The sequence below is a fragment of the Trachurus japonicus genome, chromosome 13 (genome assembly GCF_045865225.1).
Source record: "Trachurus japonicus isolate A0001 chromosome 13, Traja_1.0".
NCBI lineage: Eukaryota > Metazoa > Chordata > Actinopteri > Carangiformes > Carangidae > Trachurus > Trachurus japonicus.
Window position 1 is genome coordinate 19,786,820 of NC_140919.1, and position 18,507 is coordinate 19,805,326.

The 18,507-nt window shown below is 41.3% G+C and overlaps 2 protein-coding genes across 3 annotated transcripts in view; one reads left to right on the forward strand and one right to left on the reverse strand.

Moving 5' to 3' along the window:
* Positions 1 to 3,415, reverse strand: part of dscamb (Down syndrome cell adhesion molecule b) — a 121,311-nt gene extending 117,896 nt beyond the window's left edge. For both annotated transcript variants that reach the window (XM_085795288.1, XM_085795287.1), the window contains exons 1-2: positions 3,327 to 3,415; positions 23 to 129 (exon numbers count right to left, since the gene is read on the reverse strand). In XM_085795288.1, the coding sequence (XP_085651414.1) occupies positions 23 to 47 (25 nt within the window). In that variant the 5' untranslated portion in view covers positions 48 to 129; positions 3,327 to 3,415. The remainder of the gene's footprint in view (positions 1 to 22; positions 130 to 3,326) is intronic.
* A 253-nt stretch (positions 3,416 to 3,668) lies between these two features.
* On the forward strand, positions 3,669 to 18,397 carry bace2 (beta-secretase 2). Its single transcript, XM_085795289.1, has 9 exons — positions 3,669 to 4,282; positions 8,482 to 8,570; positions 8,944 to 9,160; positions 12,451 to 12,582; positions 13,924 to 14,058; positions 14,342 to 14,443; positions 14,911 to 15,060; positions 15,194 to 15,362; positions 16,569 to 18,397. The coding sequence occupies exons 1-9, from the start codon at positions 3,989 to 3,991 to the stop codon at positions 16,808 to 16,810; spliced, it is 1,530 nt and encodes a 509-aa protein (XP_085651415.1). The 5' UTR covers positions 3,669 to 3,988; the 3' UTR covers positions 16,811 to 18,397.
* The last annotated feature ends 110 nt before the right edge of the window (positions 18,398 to 18,507 follow it).

Sequence of the window (18,507 nt, forward strand, 5' to 3'; positions counted from 1 at the left end):
GAGCAGTGATGTACCCACGCACCTGTTGTCTGGCTCGTCCCTCTCATCTTATCCAGGCTCTCCTCATTTGGGCTGCTCTCCTGCAGTAGCAGCTGTGAATATGTACACCTTGTTAGGAGGGTGACAGATCTGGCAGAGGGAGAGACAGGGAAGTAGCTTGTTATGGAGAGCAGGCAAACTATATGTCAATCCCTGCTATGCTGAGAAAAAACTGACTGAGAATAAACATGAGATCTTCTTTAAAATACAAAAAAAAAAGAAAAGAGAACACTCATCTTGGTCTGAATGAATTTATGAAGCACGGAGTATTACATTAATTTAAATAATTGAATGTACTGAGCGAAAAGCTAATTGACACCAGCCACTCTGCTAATAAAACAGTATGGTAGAGTGGATATCAAAATGAGATTTGCCTCAGAAACATGTGGCCCGGGCCTGATCATTATGACCTGCACCACTGTAATCCCCATTTGCCGCTCATCCAGCTCTGTGATGCCTGTGCTGTAATTACACTGCATCCAATATCACGGGGAAATGCTAACAGATTCAGCAAATCTCTGATCAGCATTATAGACTTACAGTGATTGGGCTGTCTGTGGGGCTGCTTATCACAGTCCTGTGCGTTGCTAAATAAAGGGTAAGAGCCAGGGTCACTCAACAGGCAATAGCCCTAATTCAAGACTGCATAGTTAATTCAATGGTTAACCTATCTTATGTTTGCCTGAATTAACAAAAAACAAAAAAGAAAGAAATGTTTTTCTTTTGTGCTCATTTCATTAAAGTTTTCACACGCTTCTCTTATATATATATTTTTAAATTTTTTTTTTAGAAATCTATTTTGCTGTTAGCATCCAGGATATCTGATCTTTTCCCCCTACTCTGCAAATATAATTATTTTCCTGCTGACTCTGAAGGGTGTTGCCCTTTAAGAGAACTTACTCATTCACTTTATACTGAAACACCGATGCTGAAATGATTCGTCAGTTAATTAATCAGTCGATCAAAAAATCAGCAACAGATGCTTTAAAAAAAAATTTGTACTTGAGTAGCCTAATCAATCAAGATAAAATATTGTGTTGTCATTGTAAACTCAATATGGTTGGGCCTTGGACTGTCAGACAAATGACATTTAAAGATGTCACCTTGTGATGGACATTTCACTGCTTCATAGAATTGTAGACTAAATGTTTAAGCCATGAATTAAACCAAATTGACAGATTGATCAGTGATGAATCGTCATCAGTTGCAGCCCTCGTCAGCAGGTTTGTCAGGCTGCTGGGCGTAAACACCCAAAAATGATTTACGAGGTGGTTTTGAGTTTTTCTTGTTTTTATAAATTGACTTTTGCAATTAAGCATATTAAATACAGATATTGTGTGAATTAATTAACGTGCTGTTCTTATATATTGCATTATGTTTTACAAACTCACTTAGAAGCTTGGCATTATATCATAAACCCCCTCTAACCCACACTCATAATGAGGGAACACCAAGCAGAAATCCTAAAGATCTGGAGCTTACATGTGATGAAGATGTATGCGTGTTGTTAAGGCAAAGGGGGGGGGGGGGAGCACATGAGACAATGTCAAGCGCTTTTCTCCTCTCTCATCAGCTATAATGATCAGAGCTGTGAGGATTAAGTACCAATGTCCCAGTAAAGGAGCTTTGCACTGCCAAATGTAGGACCACTGGCTCTCCTAAACTGCCTAATTTGCTCACACACACACACGATGCTACAGCACCATCAGATTGGATTAAAGGCACATGAATGGTGTAGAGTGCCTTGCTGTGGCTAACAGTGGCACTGCATGAGAAAGCTGCAGGGATGCATTGGAAACACTGAGTCAAGGCATACAACACAAAGCAATACTGACATAACCATCACAAACACTGCAGAAGAAAATGAAGAGTGTTCAGGGGACATTCTGATATTATTCACAGTTCTTGGACACATTACTTTTAGTCAGCTGCAGTCAAAAATAACCCTTTATCTAATGAAAATAGATTGTAAAAACTACAATGGTAAAATCGGTGGAGATGTTACATTTTTGTTTGATCGGGCTGATCATTACTATTTTGTCTATGTCTTACTATTATTCGTATTTGCAAACAAACAATAATGAACTTCTGTATGACAATTTTGCAGGTCTTGAATAGCTGTGTCTTTATGAGATTTAAATGGTGGTGAAAATACAAGGTTATGATTCAAGACTAAGTTGAGAGAAGAAGGTATAACGCACATGATCAACTGCTGGATTCAGTGTTTCATGGGTAGTAAGAGACAAGTAAACGAAGCATTCCTGCTTCCCCCTGTTTTTATACTCTCAGGCCAAGGAAGTGTCTGAAAGTCACAGGGAAGAAAATAACAAACTGTGCTTAAATGGGTCATTCACAAGACCCAGTGCATGACAAGCAATACACCGGAAAGATGAATTTTAGTGGTCACAGTCTGTCCCCACATTATTCAGGTTATTGTAACTATAGTGATTAACTTCAATGAGAGAGGGGGGAGAAAGGGGGATGGGATGAACATGTGATGGTGTAACTGTGGGCTCATGAGGAATTCAGAGCGAGACAGTGGTTGTCTCTGTGTGAAACAGGCAGCATGGAGAAGGCCTGTGACATTGATCTCGCCTTACTACGGGGACCATCTTCCCCTTATTCTGTAAAAAAAAACAGGATGTAAAACTTTCTAACTTTTTATATATAGTAGGTATAATACAAGAGCTGGTATTTGAGCAGGTGGCCGCTTAGGTACAGTATAAAACAGAGTAGTATTTGTTTCTAGGGCATGTGATTACTGTGTGTGGCAACACTAACTGGCATGACTTTGGGATGACTTAAACTTTATGTAAACTTTTTGAATGATAACGTGAATGGATAGTGCCTTGAAAATACTTCAGCATTTGGCTTTAACATGATGCATGACCTGCTGTCATGATGAGCTCAAGTGTTTTCAATTCGGGTGGTGATTGGTGAATGATCTACTTGAATAGCATGACCTCACCATGACAGCTAAGAGCATCCTAAAAATGTCAGGAGAGTTTGAATTGGATTTGGTAACATAAACAAATGCAAAAAAAATATGCTCTATCTAAAAAGGTGTTTCTGTTCCTCCACATTGCAACGTGAAGCCTTTCGTGCTGGCTAAGTTAGCTATGACCAAACAAGTTTGACTTCCATGACAAGGCAACCAAAGGCTATGAGGGAAAAGGGTGGAAAATTGGATTTCCACTGTAAAGGCAGACTGAATAAGCGCAGCAAAAACTGTGGAACAATGCGGATTTTTTTCTTTTTTATACACTCATAAAAGAATAGATACACACCCTCCAGTGTTATCAGCTCAGCGTGTTCCCATCAGCCCATGCTACAGTGTGGAGATTGGCTGGATTCAGCAGCAGGAAGCGGCGACAACCACACCAACGGATAAAACGGTTCAATTTCACAATAAAAGATTATTGAATTAGTTTAAACAACACCGACTACAAACCCCCCGGTTTTTCGGGCAATATTAATCTTGTATTATTTTATATTTTATATTTTTATATTATAATGTAAAAAATTACAATTAAGTGTTTTCCCGCGTTGTAAAAACAAAATATATCTGTTGACGCCTCCTTTAATTTGAAGGTGAAACCGGAAGTGGCCCCAGCTACTTTGTGCTACTTGACGGTGGCGGAGGAGGAGTGGATGGAGGCGAAACATCTTGGAGAAGTTTACGGACTGCAGTCAAACAGCAGGTCCAAGTGTCAGACAAACCGTGGTACCATGTCAGTATGTTTGGCTTCTTCTTGACGGCGAAGAGGCAGCTTTTCCACCAGGATGGCGCCGGTTCCCGCAGTATAAGTACAGGCGTTTCCATGATGGCTAAACTGAAAAGTTAAGGAGCTAAAAACAAACTTTGAACATTAAGGAGCTGGATTCTTCTTCTCCAAGACTTTCCCCTGCTGCATGTTTTTATAAAAAACAAAACAAAACTAACACCACTATGGCATACACTACTTCGGTTTCGATATGGGCATTTGCTTTTAGTTTATACTTTGGCGTGTCCAAGTGTTACTTTTCCATACCACTGAGAATTTACCCAGGGAAGTACAACGTATCCTCGGATGTGGATTTGACTCCTCTGCGGCGAGTGGCGTTAACCTCGGATGGAAACGGCCTCTCTCTGGCCTCTGATCCGACTGGCACTGTCAACTTTCTGGACATGGTGCAAAACTTGGAAGGAGACTCTGGAAGAGGTTACTACATAGAGATGTCAATTGGCAACCCCAGTCAAACGGTAAAGTATCCTACTTACAACACTGTACTGCTCTGCATATACTATGTATAAATAGTCATGTGGTTTTGGTCTTTTTTTGATCGAGGCTATATGATTTGTGAAATTATCTGTTTTTTTTATTATTCTTAATTGTTCAGGTCTTCTTTTTGCAGGAAAGGGTTAAATGTGCCACTTTCTATTTTCTTTCCGTTCCCTCTTCCCCTCAGTTTGCCTTTTAGTCACTGGATTTTACACAGGTCATGTGTTAAACTCATTCACTGATAGCAGATCTGGTGTGTCTGCTGTGTATGTATGAACAGAGGCCGGTCCGCCCACCATGTGATCCAGATCCACAGAGGAGAGGGGGAGTTGAGTGTTTGAGAGCGGGTTTGGTGTCATTGCTCTCACCTCAGGGCCCTTGTCTACGTATTTGTGCAAGCCTGGATATTTAATCATACTTATCCCAACAGCACAGAGAGGCTTTTGGCCTGTTGCCTTGCATACTTGCATACTGTCACTATTCTTCTTGTAAAAAGAAAATCAACTGTTTCATTCCCAGGCCTGTCGGAGTCCATCAAAGCAGGATAGTATCACACAGCTGTGGGGTGCAGCAGCGAGCAGCTCAAGTCTGTACAGCCATGGGGTCTGTAGGTAGACTAAAAGGCCCACTCACATGCCCCCTCACATGATGCTGCCTGTGAGGACCAGTGTTTCTTACCAGGCAGCTGACAGGGATTATGAGGCTCCCAGGGAGCAAAGAGCAGCCCCAGAAACTGTGCAAAAACAGCACAAGCCACGGTGCAACTAGCAGCATAATTGCTTCCTATTTTCCTCTGGTTGCACAGGAATATGCCTTGCCCGTAATTTATTGTCATCATTTCATACTGCTCGTTATGTTAAGTGCCTTACAAGATCATATTAATGATTAAGGAGGACTAAATGGTCCCGGAAGAGTTAGAAGAGGGATTGTCCCGTCACTATTAAAAATACATGATGCTTCGGGGTGTTGTAGGTTTAAGGCTACGCTCAGCCACTGTGTTGTAAGTAGATGTGTTTGAAATGAGGCTTAAACTAAAGGTGAATTATCTCATTAGTATCTCATTGACCTGTTGTTCCTGGGCCTCTCAAGTTAAACAGATCAGAGCATTTAAGACTCTTGGGTGGCACAGCTCAGTTTCTCAGGCTCACAGAGGCTTATCAGTGCTGCCCGCCATGTCACTTTCCCTGTGTCAACCACCGAGAAGATAATGTTGCAGTGCAGCGCAGCTCCCGTACAACTTTAAAAACCTATAGCTGTACTTTTAGGAGAAGATTAATAATATCTAACGCCCTAGTGGCACTTCACAGGGGGGAATGCGTCTAAAGTTGTTTAATACTACAGTTTAGTCCAAGCAGCACTTCCTGTGGACATTCAGACAATTGATACACCTGACACGATCGTGTATGGGCCAGACACAAGCTTCTTAATCAACTCTTATAAAAAATGAAATGACAATATTATCCTTTAATTTTGTCTTGTGTAATCATCAGGATATTTGCATCATGCTGTATGGACTTTTATTGCTTTACAACAATGTTGAGTGTTCCTGCTCGACCATAATAACAACATTGGTTTTTAAGTTATCATAGAGGGAGAAGCACATAGGCAACTAATGGTGCTAAAGATGACTCAGCACATCAAAGTGTCCAAATAGTGAGAGAGCGTCGGCGTGCACAATACCAGGTCACAGAAACAAGTTCAGCTGTATGTAGGGTGGCAGTGTTTTACTGCGGTGACATGTCAAAATGAGAGCTCTTCTATTTCCGTCCTGTGTCAGGTGACCTGCTCTCTACACAGCCCGAGGAGGGTCAAGGAGGAAATGAACAGAGATTTGAATACATTATTGTAAGACTTAATATCATGTAAAAAAAATTTTTTAAATGGCAGCATCATTGTTATTTTTTTGTCATGTCATGCAAGAATGTATTTTAAATATGTTATTACTTTAATACTAAATATGAGATGTTCATCATGACCAGTCCTTTAATGTCTTGGGAAAAGCAGGAATTACACTGTACATTACAGGTAGAGGAAATGGTTACACTTCTCAACATTGCTCCTTTTGATAATTCAGCCATAACACTCCTGTACTCTGCTCATAGTTAACAGTGAAGCCTTTGTATGAGCTATTCATGCCAAGAGAGCTCAATCCACTTTGGTTCAGATTGGTTGTGCTCTGCCAAAATGGCCCGTAACGCAATACTATTGAGTTACACTATCAGTATTATTCTAACCGAATGATGATGTGATTACAGGGCCGTGGTGTTAAATGAGGCACTATTCAAATGAGCCACTAATTGCCACATCTGTTAGCATGTGGCACAGCCGGGCTGAGGTGTCGGCTGGAGAGCCTCACATCTGCTAATTGGTACAAACAGGTAGCAGATGCATGTTGCTGCCATGGAGCCACTGCCAATTAGACAGTGAAAGCTCAACCGCAGGCTGCCACACAGCAGCGGGGGGAAGAGATTTTTGCCCGAGGCTCAGTAGCCGAGCTGAGGGAGGATAGTGTGACTGGAGCAGATAGGCAGTGTGGGGATAAGGAAATACCCCTGCTCCCCCTCCCCTCCCCTCCACTCCCTCCCTCCCCACAAGGTTCCAGTGTTTTCCAATCTGTCCTGTTTGGCCGGTTCAGGTCCTGTGTGACTGGATTGATGCCATCTGCAAGGCAGCAAAGAGGTTTTTGATGGCACAGACTCCGTGATGGGACCAGGGCCAGTCCAAAGAGGAGGAACTGATAAGCCCACCTCCTGCAGACAAGGCCATCAGGGGCTTCCTGTGCCCGACTGAACTGGTCGATAACACATGCTTGATCGTCTGTAGTTTTTGTATACCTAAGCATGACAATGGGATTTCGGCAATAAGGAATTCATTACTTATTAAGACTTTTTTTCCCTCAAAGTTATGATGAAAAGATCGACGTGATTTCTGTGAGACTGGGCTTAGTTGTGTCAGACGAAGTTTGAGGAAGTCTTTTCTTGTTTGCCCCTAGCATTCTGTAACATGTGAAATAATCTACTTCCTGCTGTTCTGCTTTGTCAAAAACAAAGGCAGCCACAGAGAAGTAATGCTAGATCAATTGTTGCAGTGACTGTTTGTCCATGCGTGGCTAAGCATTGCTAAATGAAGACTATTAGTATTTTCATAGACTGCATCATGTGACATCATTGAAAAGCCACTGTATAGGCCTCTTTGTTGTTGATTCGTCATGTGACTGTGGCCTGTCAGGTTTGTGACCCCCGTCATGGTGAAGAACGTTCGCTAGTAAGTGTTAATGTGGCCGCCACTGCTCAGTTGACAGAAGTCTGCGGGCTAATTAGTCCCCACCACCCCACCCCAGTCGACTTGATGCCTGCAAGTCAACATTTATCTCAACTGCTGTTAGCAGGTCCTCACTGTGCACATGACACACACCAGAATGGCTGCATGGGTCATACAGTCATGTCAGTAGCTAGAGGCGATCATGTTTGACTCACAGATCATACATTAGTGGGTAATTATATCAGAGGTGCATGGTGATGCATACGTAAGGTACGTGACAAAGCTTTTCACACCAGTTTGGGATCTGTAGAAATGAGTGCGACCTCTGTCAGGTTTTTCCTCTGTACCTGATCCAAGTTGATATGAAATTCCTCCTCAGCTCCTCAGTTGTAAATTACATGGGACAGTTGATGCTGTAGCTCTGCATTAATCAGCCCAAACCAAAACTCTGATCAGAAGTTTGTAAAACAAAACAAAGTTGTTAAAGTCTTCCGGTCAGAAAACATTTTAGCTACAACACTGTCTGCTATGTTGTGGATGGTTCATTACGGGCAGGTTCGATATGAATCTTTCAGATGAAACAAAACATTGTGTGATTTGCTGTTCTTTTTTATTTGTTTCCAGATTTATTTCTCTGTAATTTCCTTTTTGTGTCAACATCAAGAATTTTATTTATTATTTTGTCTCTCTCTCTTCCACCTCTTCTGTTCTCTCCTCTTCTAATTATTAGTGCAGAGATATCATCTTAAAATGTCGCTTCTTATCTTTTCAAAGCTTAAACCTTATTATCAGTATATCCCACTGTGCTTCAGCTGTCTTTTCTCTTAACCCTGTGACTCAGGAGCGCTGTAAGGTGGGGTGGGGTCATTGTAGATATCTGTGATGGTGGATAAAGAAAACTCTTCCTCCTGTTTTTCAGCTTAACATCCTGGTGGACACAGGGAGCAGTAACTTCGCTGTGGCTGCCGCCCCACACCCGTTCATTACTCACTACTTCAACACTGCACTGTGAGTGGCTGAAGCACTTTGTGTAATCTGATAAAACAAACCCTTGGAAATGAAACGCCCATGTTGACTTTGAGTTCAGTTGTTTTTTTGTTTTTCTTTTACCATGTTTGCTCTCCATCACCCACAGTCTTTCACCACACAGGGCAGAATTTATTGGTTGAATGTATCAGATATAAGAGCTTTTACAAAAGAAAAACATTCACAATATTTTTGTAATTATTAAATGCTTAATCAGGAATCACATAAAAAGCATTGACTTTGTTTGAAAGTGGTGAAACTGTCCTATAAGATTTTTCCTTACAGTCCTAGAGTCCATATTTGGACTCTTTATTTGTCTGTATTCCCAGATGTTGGCTTCTTTCCCTCTGTCCAGCTCCACTACCTACGAGAGGACTGGTCGGACAGTTGCTGTCAGGTACACCCAGGGTAACTGGGAAGGTGAACTGGGCGTTGACCTTGTCATCATCCCCAAAGGTCCAAATGGGACCATCACTGTCAACATAGCTGCCATCCTGTCATCTGACGGCTTCTTCCTTCCTGGGGTCAACTGGCAGGGTATCTTGGGACTGGCCTATCCCATGCTGGCACGGGTGAGACAGATCATCTTTAAACTTTTACTACCTTTTATCTACTGTAACCCTAACCCTAAGCCTTATATTGGCCAATTAGAGATGGAAAAAAAATCAAATTCCTCTTACACTGATTTCTGCCCGTCGACCAGTGTGATAGTAAATATCAAAAAACTGATTCAGACTCTACAAACCATATAAAATGAAGGACAACAAACATCTCTGTGGCCCAGGACTAAAGAAACTCCTCGTTTAAAGGTTTAAAGGGACAACAAGGAGTTTTGGAAAGCGAAGTGTTTTCATACTACTATATTTACCATGAGCCTCCGCGCGCTGAATTAAAGTCAGAGGTTCGAAGACGATGCCGCCGTAGTTCCGACCATTAACGGCGATTCAGCGGCGTTATTATCATGACCTGCCGGGCAGCGTCTGCGAAACCGAAAGTAAGGAAACGCTGGTCGGCTCGCCCAGCATTTCCACCATTAATTAAAATAACTAAATAACGATAGAGACAAAACGATATATTTCATCCACATTAATGTGAGACTTTTTTATAACCAAATAGAAACTCCTCGTTGTCCCTTTAACAGTGTTTAGTAGGAATTCAAATTGACCTTTTCTAATCCTTAGCTACAGTATCCTTGTTTATTAAAAATATTACAAATATAATTATTTTGTAGCCTTGATGTTCTACGACTCATATACTTGCATGTAGACTCTATTCTTCTACACAAAATGTATTAGATACAGATTGTCACGAAAGACTTCCGTTTTAAAAGTGTTTTGACTCATATTAAAGATACTACGTAGAAATCAGGTGAACCTTATTCTATGCAGTCATTTAGTCCTCTCATTACCTTTTTTTTATATGTATTGTATTTTTTTTGTATAATTTAGGTTTTTTTGTAGGTTGGTCTTTTGTTGCTGTAGTACTAGAAGCAGAACACTTATATCAGAGTTACTGTGCATTGTTTACATGAGGCATTAGAAAACATGTAAGAAACTCCAGGAGGCAAAGTTGAGGGGAAAATGGAGCATGCAGAGAAAGAAAAATGATATTCTTTATAATATGGGGTTTTATCATGTTGATCGAGCAGTAATGCATCACATCCTGTACCGTCCCACATACTTTTTTTTTTTTTTTACAGTACTGCATGACTTTTTAGATGAGGATCTTATCTAAGTGTAGTCATTGACATTTCACATGACCGCAGGAAATTTTTTTCATAATCATGATTTATTTTCAGAAGCCTGAGCTGAATGCATATTGTTTTCAGTTTGTCTGTCTCTCCCATTCTCGTGGATGTGATATCTTAGTAACACCTTGGAGGAGGTTTGTCAAACTTAGCCCAAACATTCTTTGGGAGTTAAGGATGAACTCATTACATTTTTGTAGCCAAAGCTTCGTGGTGACCTCACAAAATGTGGTTTTAGTGGCCAACGGTTTAAGATTTAGGTCAGAGTGGCTTTACAAAACACTTTTAAGCCCACGTGTTACCTGAAACTATTCTCAATGTCGGAGGCAAACAACCACAAAGTGGTAATTCTATTTTTTTTTTTTAAGGTTTCGATTTACATCTGTTGCACAAATATGTCACGTGCTTATTTCTAACCCTAGTTCCTGCACAGTTACACTTCAGTCAGTAAATCATTCTCCATTTTCAGGAAACACTGTGTTAAGTGTAACAGAGGCACACAAGCTAGGTGCTTCACCCAGTGTCGGCTTTCTTTAACATGACAATTAAGTGCCGATGGGACACGGATGACGTCAGCGTAAACTGGCACAACACATTCTTTCATTCTATGCAGACTTCGCCAACCGTTGGGATTGATTAAGCAGCAGATATGCTCACACTGACCACTTTGTGCTGCCGGTGTCCCCTGAGTGTTCAGGTTCATCTCGCCAGAGGGCTCTGTGTCATGCGTGACATGATCACACAGCACTGACATGGAAACCTATCTGTGGAGAACAGGAGTGAACATCCTTTTGTCAAGGGGCATACCACAGTCTCATACCAACATAATGTACATAAGTACATATACAGTCATCCAGATTGCATTTGTGGAGGAAATGTAATTTTGGTCAGAGCATTCAGTTGCAGCATTATTAAAAGAAACATTTATTGTATGTAAAACTCTGTACAAACAGCTCCATCTGCCCCACAGCTGTTAACTTTGCATATCTTCAATGATATGAGTGAACTTTTGTCCATATGTCCTCTGAAATTTCTATAGCATCTCGTTCAGCAATTCAAAATAATATGCAATAGTGAATCTATTGCATATTATTTTTGTTCTGTGTATTTTTTTTCTTCACCTTTTTTTCAACTATTATTTCATTTTTAAAGGGATAGTTCAACATTTTGGCAAATTGGCCCATTGCCATAATTGCTATAGTCATAGCAGTAGGTTCGTTACCTTTAATTGTAGGTGTAAGCTATTTTTAGTACAGCGGAGCGCAGCAGCAGGCTGCTCAGAGCTACGCTATGGAGGCTAAGGGAATTTCTTGGTTTCCCTCATTAAACTCATCAAATACAAAATCCCAAAACTCCACAGCGCTTTTGTAGACAAGTTGTGAGCTGCACAACCACCACGCTATGAGATAATGACGGAACGATACGAAACGGAGCCGTTTTCGAGGTAAATACAGGGTAAATACGGAGACTGCTTGCTGAAAAACTGTCCCTGAACGCAACGCGCATTAACGGTTTTGTATGAATTTACCTCGAAAACGGCTCCGTTTCGTATCGTTCCGTCATTATCTCATAGCGTGGTGGTTGTGCAGGTCACAACTTGTCTACAAAAGCGCCGTGGAGTTTTGGGATTTTGTATTTGATGAGTTTAATGAGGGAAACCAAGAAATTCCCTTAGCCTCCATAGCGTAGCTCTGAGCAGCCAGCTGCTGCGCTCCGCCGTACTGAAAATAGCTTACACCTACAATTAAAGGTAATGAACCTACTGCTATGACTATAGCGATTATGGCAATGGGCCAATTTGCCAAAATGTTGAACTATCCCTTTAAAGGATTAGGATCTTTTGTAATCTCTTTTGAAATTGCTGTTAGGATTGAAAACATTTTAGCAAAATCCATCCCAAATGTAGTATTTTGAAACTGTTTTTTAAAAAAAAAACATTATACCTTTTTATATTGTTGACTGAAATCATGGAAAACAGGAGAAAAACTTACTCCAAGAAAAGTAATGTGAACAATCGCACACACTAAAAGCTTTAAATGTGAACATTCAAAGGCCAAAGCTCAAATCAGTTAATAAGCGTTAATGATTACACATCTCTTCCTCTCTCTTTATCAGCCCGACTCATCTGTGGAGCCCTTCTTCAACTCTGTGGTGAAACAGCTGGGGATTCCTGACATCTTTTCCCTCCAGATGTGCGGAGCTGGACTGTCGGCCAGCAACATGGCGGACCCCGCGGGTGGCAGTCTTGTGAGTAGTCTGGGAATTAGTCTGATCAAACCACTTTTATATTAAGTCTCTGTTCATATAGCACTAAAACAATGAACATTTTCTCAAGGTCAAAAGCAAAAACAAATTCCCACAATAATTAAACACTTGGTGACGGTGGTGAAAGAAAAATCTTTTGATCGGAAAAAAACAACTGAACCAAACTGGGAGCTGTTTCAACAGGAACGCCTCCCACTTTTCTCTTTAAGATACACTGGTGCCTGACCGTTAACAGCTTTGTAGGTGAAGAGGAGGATTTTAAATTCTATTCTGGATTTTATAGAGAGCCAGTGAAGTGAAGTGAACACAGGAGACATATGATCTCTTCCTTGTTCCTGTAAGAACTTGTGCTGCAGCATTATGAATCAGTAGGACATCCTCATAATAAAGAATTCGAGTAAAGACCAGTCTGGAGGTGTCTTTTCCTTCACCGTCTTTTTGAGGCAGGACGTGTTTTGTAATTCCTGCCATATTGTGCAGGTGGAAGAGGGCTGCCCTTGAAACGTGTTTTATGTGTGAGGTAAAGGACATGTCCTCGGTTTCTGACTGTTGCACTGCAGGCCATGGTAATGCCATCCAGAGTAATTATATTATATCAGATAATGTATTCTGGAGGTGTTTAGGGCCAAGTACAATAACCTCAGGTTTGTTAGAATTTAGAAGTAAAACAAAACCTTGTTTTTTTAAGACATGCCTGAAGTTTGATCACCTGATTAGTCTCATCCTTATAAATACATTTAGTTGGATAGTTGCATAGCAATGGGAATTTCAGTTTATATGATTTCTGCCTCTAATTATATTTTTGCTATAAATGTCGAGACATATTTAACTCATGCAGTATCAATTTTATGCTTCACTCAGAAATAACTGGGATGTGGTTGAGAGCTCCTCATCCCAGACTGAATAAAATCCTTCACTAGGGGATCAGACAGAGCAGCCCGATGCATTTTGGAAACATAATAGCTGGTATCGTCCTCGTCAATGTGGTTTCTCCATTGGAAGCCCAGTCTAGTTAGAGTGCAGCTAATTAAGCTAAGACAGTGTCCTGCTGAGAGCAGGTCTGTCGCTGTTATATGAACGGCCTCCGTGCCTCGCTCCCTGCGTCTCCGTCACATGACCCACTGCTACAGACAGATGGATTAGATGGCAGGGTCTGTGTGTGTGTGTGTGTGTGTGTGTGTGTGTGTGTGTGTGTGTGTGTGTGTGTGTGTTCATATTTTAAGCCAAATTGTGGATGGATTTGCTCGAGTGTGCTCTTGTTTCATATTTACTGTGTTGTTGTGGTCACACATGGATGAGTGAAGTGTTTTTATTTCTCCTCAGATCATGGGAGGGGTTGAACCAACTCTGTATCGGGGGTCAGTGTGGTACACCCCCATCGTAGAGGAGTGGTACTACCAAGTGGAGGTTTTGAAGCTGGAGGTTGGCGACCAGAATCTGGACCTGGACTGCAGAGAGGTAAACTTCAAACACTTGCGTCACTTATCTCGAACTGTTGAACATCCCCGTTCCCTCCATTCCATTCTATAAGGAAGTAATGAGCTGACTGTGTAAAAGGTTACAGCCCAGAAAAAAAACAGACCCCGCAGCACTGCGAGGAAATGTAATCCGGTTTGTCTGCTTGTAAAAGAACTTCCTCATTTCACATTCTTTTATTTGTTTCAGCATCTTTCCATAGGAGTCTGTTGAGCTGAGAAAAACCTCCCACTGCACTTCTTCACTCTTTCTCCCTCTCTTTCAGTACAACACAGATAAAGCTATAGTTGACAGTGGGACGACACTGCTGCGACTTCCTGTCAACGTCTTCAATGCGGTGGTAGAAGCCATCACACGCAGTTCTCTGGTACGCTGCCGTCTCTCCACAGACAATGATGAAACATGTTGTCAGAGCAAAGAGATGCAGGGGAGGATAGTGCACACTCACTGTTCAAGGACGTAGACGCTTTGAGAGGAAGGATCAGGAGTTTTACTGTTGTATAAATATGTGTGTGTGTGTGTGTGTGTTTGTGTGTGTGTGTATGCCCATGCCCATTTGTTTTTTCTTCCTACTTTACACAATTTTCACCTTTTTTACAACTGCACGCAAAACAGTACTCAAGGTTAATTTGGGCCTGGAAGCAACATTTTCAATTAATGCATCCATATCCTTGCAGATTATTCCCAAGAGGGGAAAATAAAAGGGAGCAGCAAAAACCTGTTCTGACCTTCTGTTTCTGTATGTTTGTCTTTTGCCTTCCTGTCTCCCTCTGTCTCTGTTTGTCTCCTTTTCTCTATTCCTTTGTCCTTTTTTTCCTCCCCTCTGTGGTTCAGATCCAGGATTTTTCTTCAGGCTTCTGGGATGGCACCAAGCTTGCATGCTGGATGAAGGGCGAGACACCCTGGAGGTTTTTCCCCAAGCTGTCCATCTATCTAAGAGCCACAAACAGCAGCCAGTCCTTCCGTATCACCATCCTGCCTCAGGTGCTTGAATAAACATAAACCCAACAACAACTCATCCGTTCTCCAAAGTTTCTCTGTAAACTTTAGAGACACACATATACACACACTCAACCAAACCTCATTCTTCTCTGTTCATTTATGTGTCATATTGCAGCTCTACATTCAGCCCATCACAGACGTGGACGGCACGCTGGACTGCTTCCGCTTCGGATTGTCAGCGTCCGCTAATGGCCTGGTGATCGGTGCGACGGTTATGGAAGGCTTCTACGTGGTCTTCGACCGAGCTGAGAGGAGACTGGGCTTTGCACTCAGCAACTGTGCAGGTGTGGGTTCAAACAAGACATAAAAGTATAAAACACTACATAGGCCAAGTGTCCAATGTCCATGTTGATATTAAACTGAAAAATGAAACTGAAACATTGGTTTACCACAAATTCTGATGTGGTTTAAAATGTGTCACTCTTGTTGTATATTTAGGTTCCTAATCTCAATACTATCATTTTTGTTAATACAAACACATACTCGTATCATATCAAGTCACGTCAATTTTTATTGGTTATCTCAGGGCAGGTAACAGTGAGCAGTCGACTCAACAATTTAAAATTCTTCTGCTTTCTCTCTGTTGTTTACAAACCACTCTGGTGTTTGAGGGGAAAAAATAAACTTGCAGAGGAAAGAAATTCCTTGTTTTGTTGTTGCAGCAAATACATTTATCTGAAGGGAGTACAGGTTCATCTCTTGTGTCTGTGGCTGATAGAAGAGTGTCCCTCCCTCCCAGACATGTTGCTGCTTCTTGACGGAAATGCACCCATGTAGTTTAACATGAGAAGAAAACAGTCCAGAAGTCAGTCCATAAAGCACTGTAGATTAATTAATAACTCATGGAAAAGAAAACACAGTGCACGGTTTGATTATTCTTTTAGGCTGAGTGATCAAGACTGAATATCAAGTCCATCATGACCTAAACAGCAAGGGTTTCACATTAAAACAGTGGTACATGCCTGCAGTTCTGTGTAAATATGAGCTTGCCAAGGCTTCCCACTCTCATTAAAGTACAAAGATCACTTTTGTTCTGTATTAAGCAAACAGATGTAGGCTGAAGGTTACGGATTCAGGCTTGTGACAGAGTTGCCAGCTGTAATTCCTGAGCTGGCTGGTAAAATCCAGACAGAAGCAATACTAACTAAGATTTCTGTATGAATATGTTTGAGATAAAATTAGTTTCAGTTTTTCATCATGGCTGAATGAGTAATACTAGTTTGTTCCTTTCTTAAGGGTTACTTATTTCAGTCTTTTATTGATTGATTGATTGATTGATTGATTGATTGATTGATTGATTGATTGATTGATTGATTGATTGATTGATTGATTGATTGATTGATTGATTGATTGATTGGTTGGTTGGTTGATATTTATTTGATCTGTGGTGCTGAGTTACCAGGCACTTTATATTTAATTTCTTTACTTGAGATGTGACTCAGCCCGCCAGAACTGACGTCTTCATCTATTTGCTCTGTATCTCCGTGCAGTGAGCGGTGGAGTGGCTCTGTCAGAGATCGCAGGACCCTTCTCGGCAGCAGATGTGGCGGCCGACTGCTCCGCCGGGACGCTGAAGGAGCCCATTATGTGGGTCATCTCCTACGCCCTGATGGCGGTCTGCGCCGTGGTCCTCATCATCCTGTTGCTCCTGCTGGTGCTTCCCTGTCGACACAGAAACCACTCCGGGGAGATAACCGACGAGTCGTCACTGGTCCGCCACCGCATCAAGTGACTGAGAGGAAACGGACGGGCGACCAGGATGAACGAGCAGGTGGACAGCGAGCAGAGCCCGTCCACGGTGGTGGAGAAAGGCGTGAGGCTCAGCCTGGGCCGAACAGTGACACCCGGCTCTGAATGTCTGACTGACTCTAGACTGCACTCCTCAGCCCGGCCCATAGAGGTAGACTCAGACGCATCGGCTGCCTCTAAAAGGGAAAGTCCACCCTGAAAACAGTTCTTACAAACAGCTTTGATTGCATTTATACTCCCAGTTTCCTGTTTACCTTTCTTATTCTCACTGATCAGTCATGTCATATGCAGACGCTGACATGGAGAAAGACATCCAGCACAGAGACGGAAGAGATTAAAAGCTCATAATGTAGCTACAGGACAGTTTTTACTGATTGGTATGGGTATTTGTAGTCTCTCAGTGTTGGCTGCAGCTCTTTAAATCTGTCCAAAGGTAATTTGTGACATGTAGGACATCAGGAACACAAACACCAAGGTGAACCAAACTATGAAACACTTAAGCACAAACAACAACAACAAAGGATCTTGACACGCACCTCAGTAGCACTGACGTATATCAGAACAAGACTATCTAAGGGTGGAGTTTCTTCCTTACAGATAATCACAGGACTGTGTGGGGGAGTCAACAACCACTGGTGCATTCTTGAACAATTGAGACGTTACTGATGTCATTCCCAGGAAAACGGTGTGTTTGTCAACCTCTACGACTGTGCCTTCTACAGATGATCAAATTAATGTCTGTGTCTATTGAAGTTAAGGGGAAAAGCTGCTCAATCAATCACTGCTAATAGGAATAATATTACACACGTTTACAGTGCCTGTAGTGCCCTTAAGTCTCAGTTCACTGCTAGTACAGCTGCACGAACACTTTGAGACTTATTCTGCTGAATTGCACTTTTTTTTTCCGTATGACAATCAAAAGTGTAATATAAAGTTTAAAGACCAATATTTCTGGATCTGGTATGAAATGAAATGTTATGGATCCGTATTAATGTAATTTTACTAATTCTGTATACATCCAAGTTTATATTTAAATTTATTTGAATGTGATTGTATTATAATTATTATTGATAACAGGAGTATTATTATTATTGTTATTCCAAATCTTTTCTTTTTGGACAGTAAATGTTCAAGGGTACATATTTATATGTCGTATTTTATACAAATCAAGGACTAAATTCGAAGCCAAATGTGTTTTGAAACTGACGCAACATCACCTGTGGACCACACTTTGCTTTCTCGTTGAAGCTCAGTGACCAGTTAGCAATAAAAAAAAATGTAAATGTCATTTTAGAGTCTCCTGACCCAGGGACAGTTCATACGTACAAGCGATAGGATACATGAAACATAGTGTGGAGCTGAGGCTCTGTGCCAAAACCAACCAGGAACTAGTGCCTTTTTGCCTCTGAGCGTCAGCTTTGAGTCACAAGACTCAAGTGACAAAATTTAAAGTTGAAAAATTGTCATATTGTAAGTAAACTTGATTCTTTGAATGTTTGCTTATTTATAGGTGTCTCTTTCTGTGCCAAAATTGTACTTTGTGCTGTAAATAAAACAACCTCTGATCAAATCAGTGATGTAAATCATTTTAAATGAATAAACATATTTTGTAGTGAAAGGTTACTCAGGACGAGTCAGTGGGAACAAGTGTGACACGGTTTGACAGTGACATCTTGTGTT

Excerpts from the sequence above, each read along its gene's own strand:
- bace2 (XM_085795289.1), top strand. The coding sequence starts at position 3,989 with ATGGCATACACTACTTCGGTTTCGATATGGGCATTTGCTTTTAGTTTA. Across the intron at positions 8,571-8,943 it reads CACTACTTCAACACTGCACT|CTCCACTACCTACGAGAGGA; the intron begins GTGAGTGGCTGA and ends CCCTCTGTCCAG. Across the intron at positions 14,444-14,910 it reads CCATCACACGCAGTTCTCTG|ATCCAGGATTTTTCTTCAGG; the intron begins GTACGCTGCCGT and ends TCTGTGGTTCAG.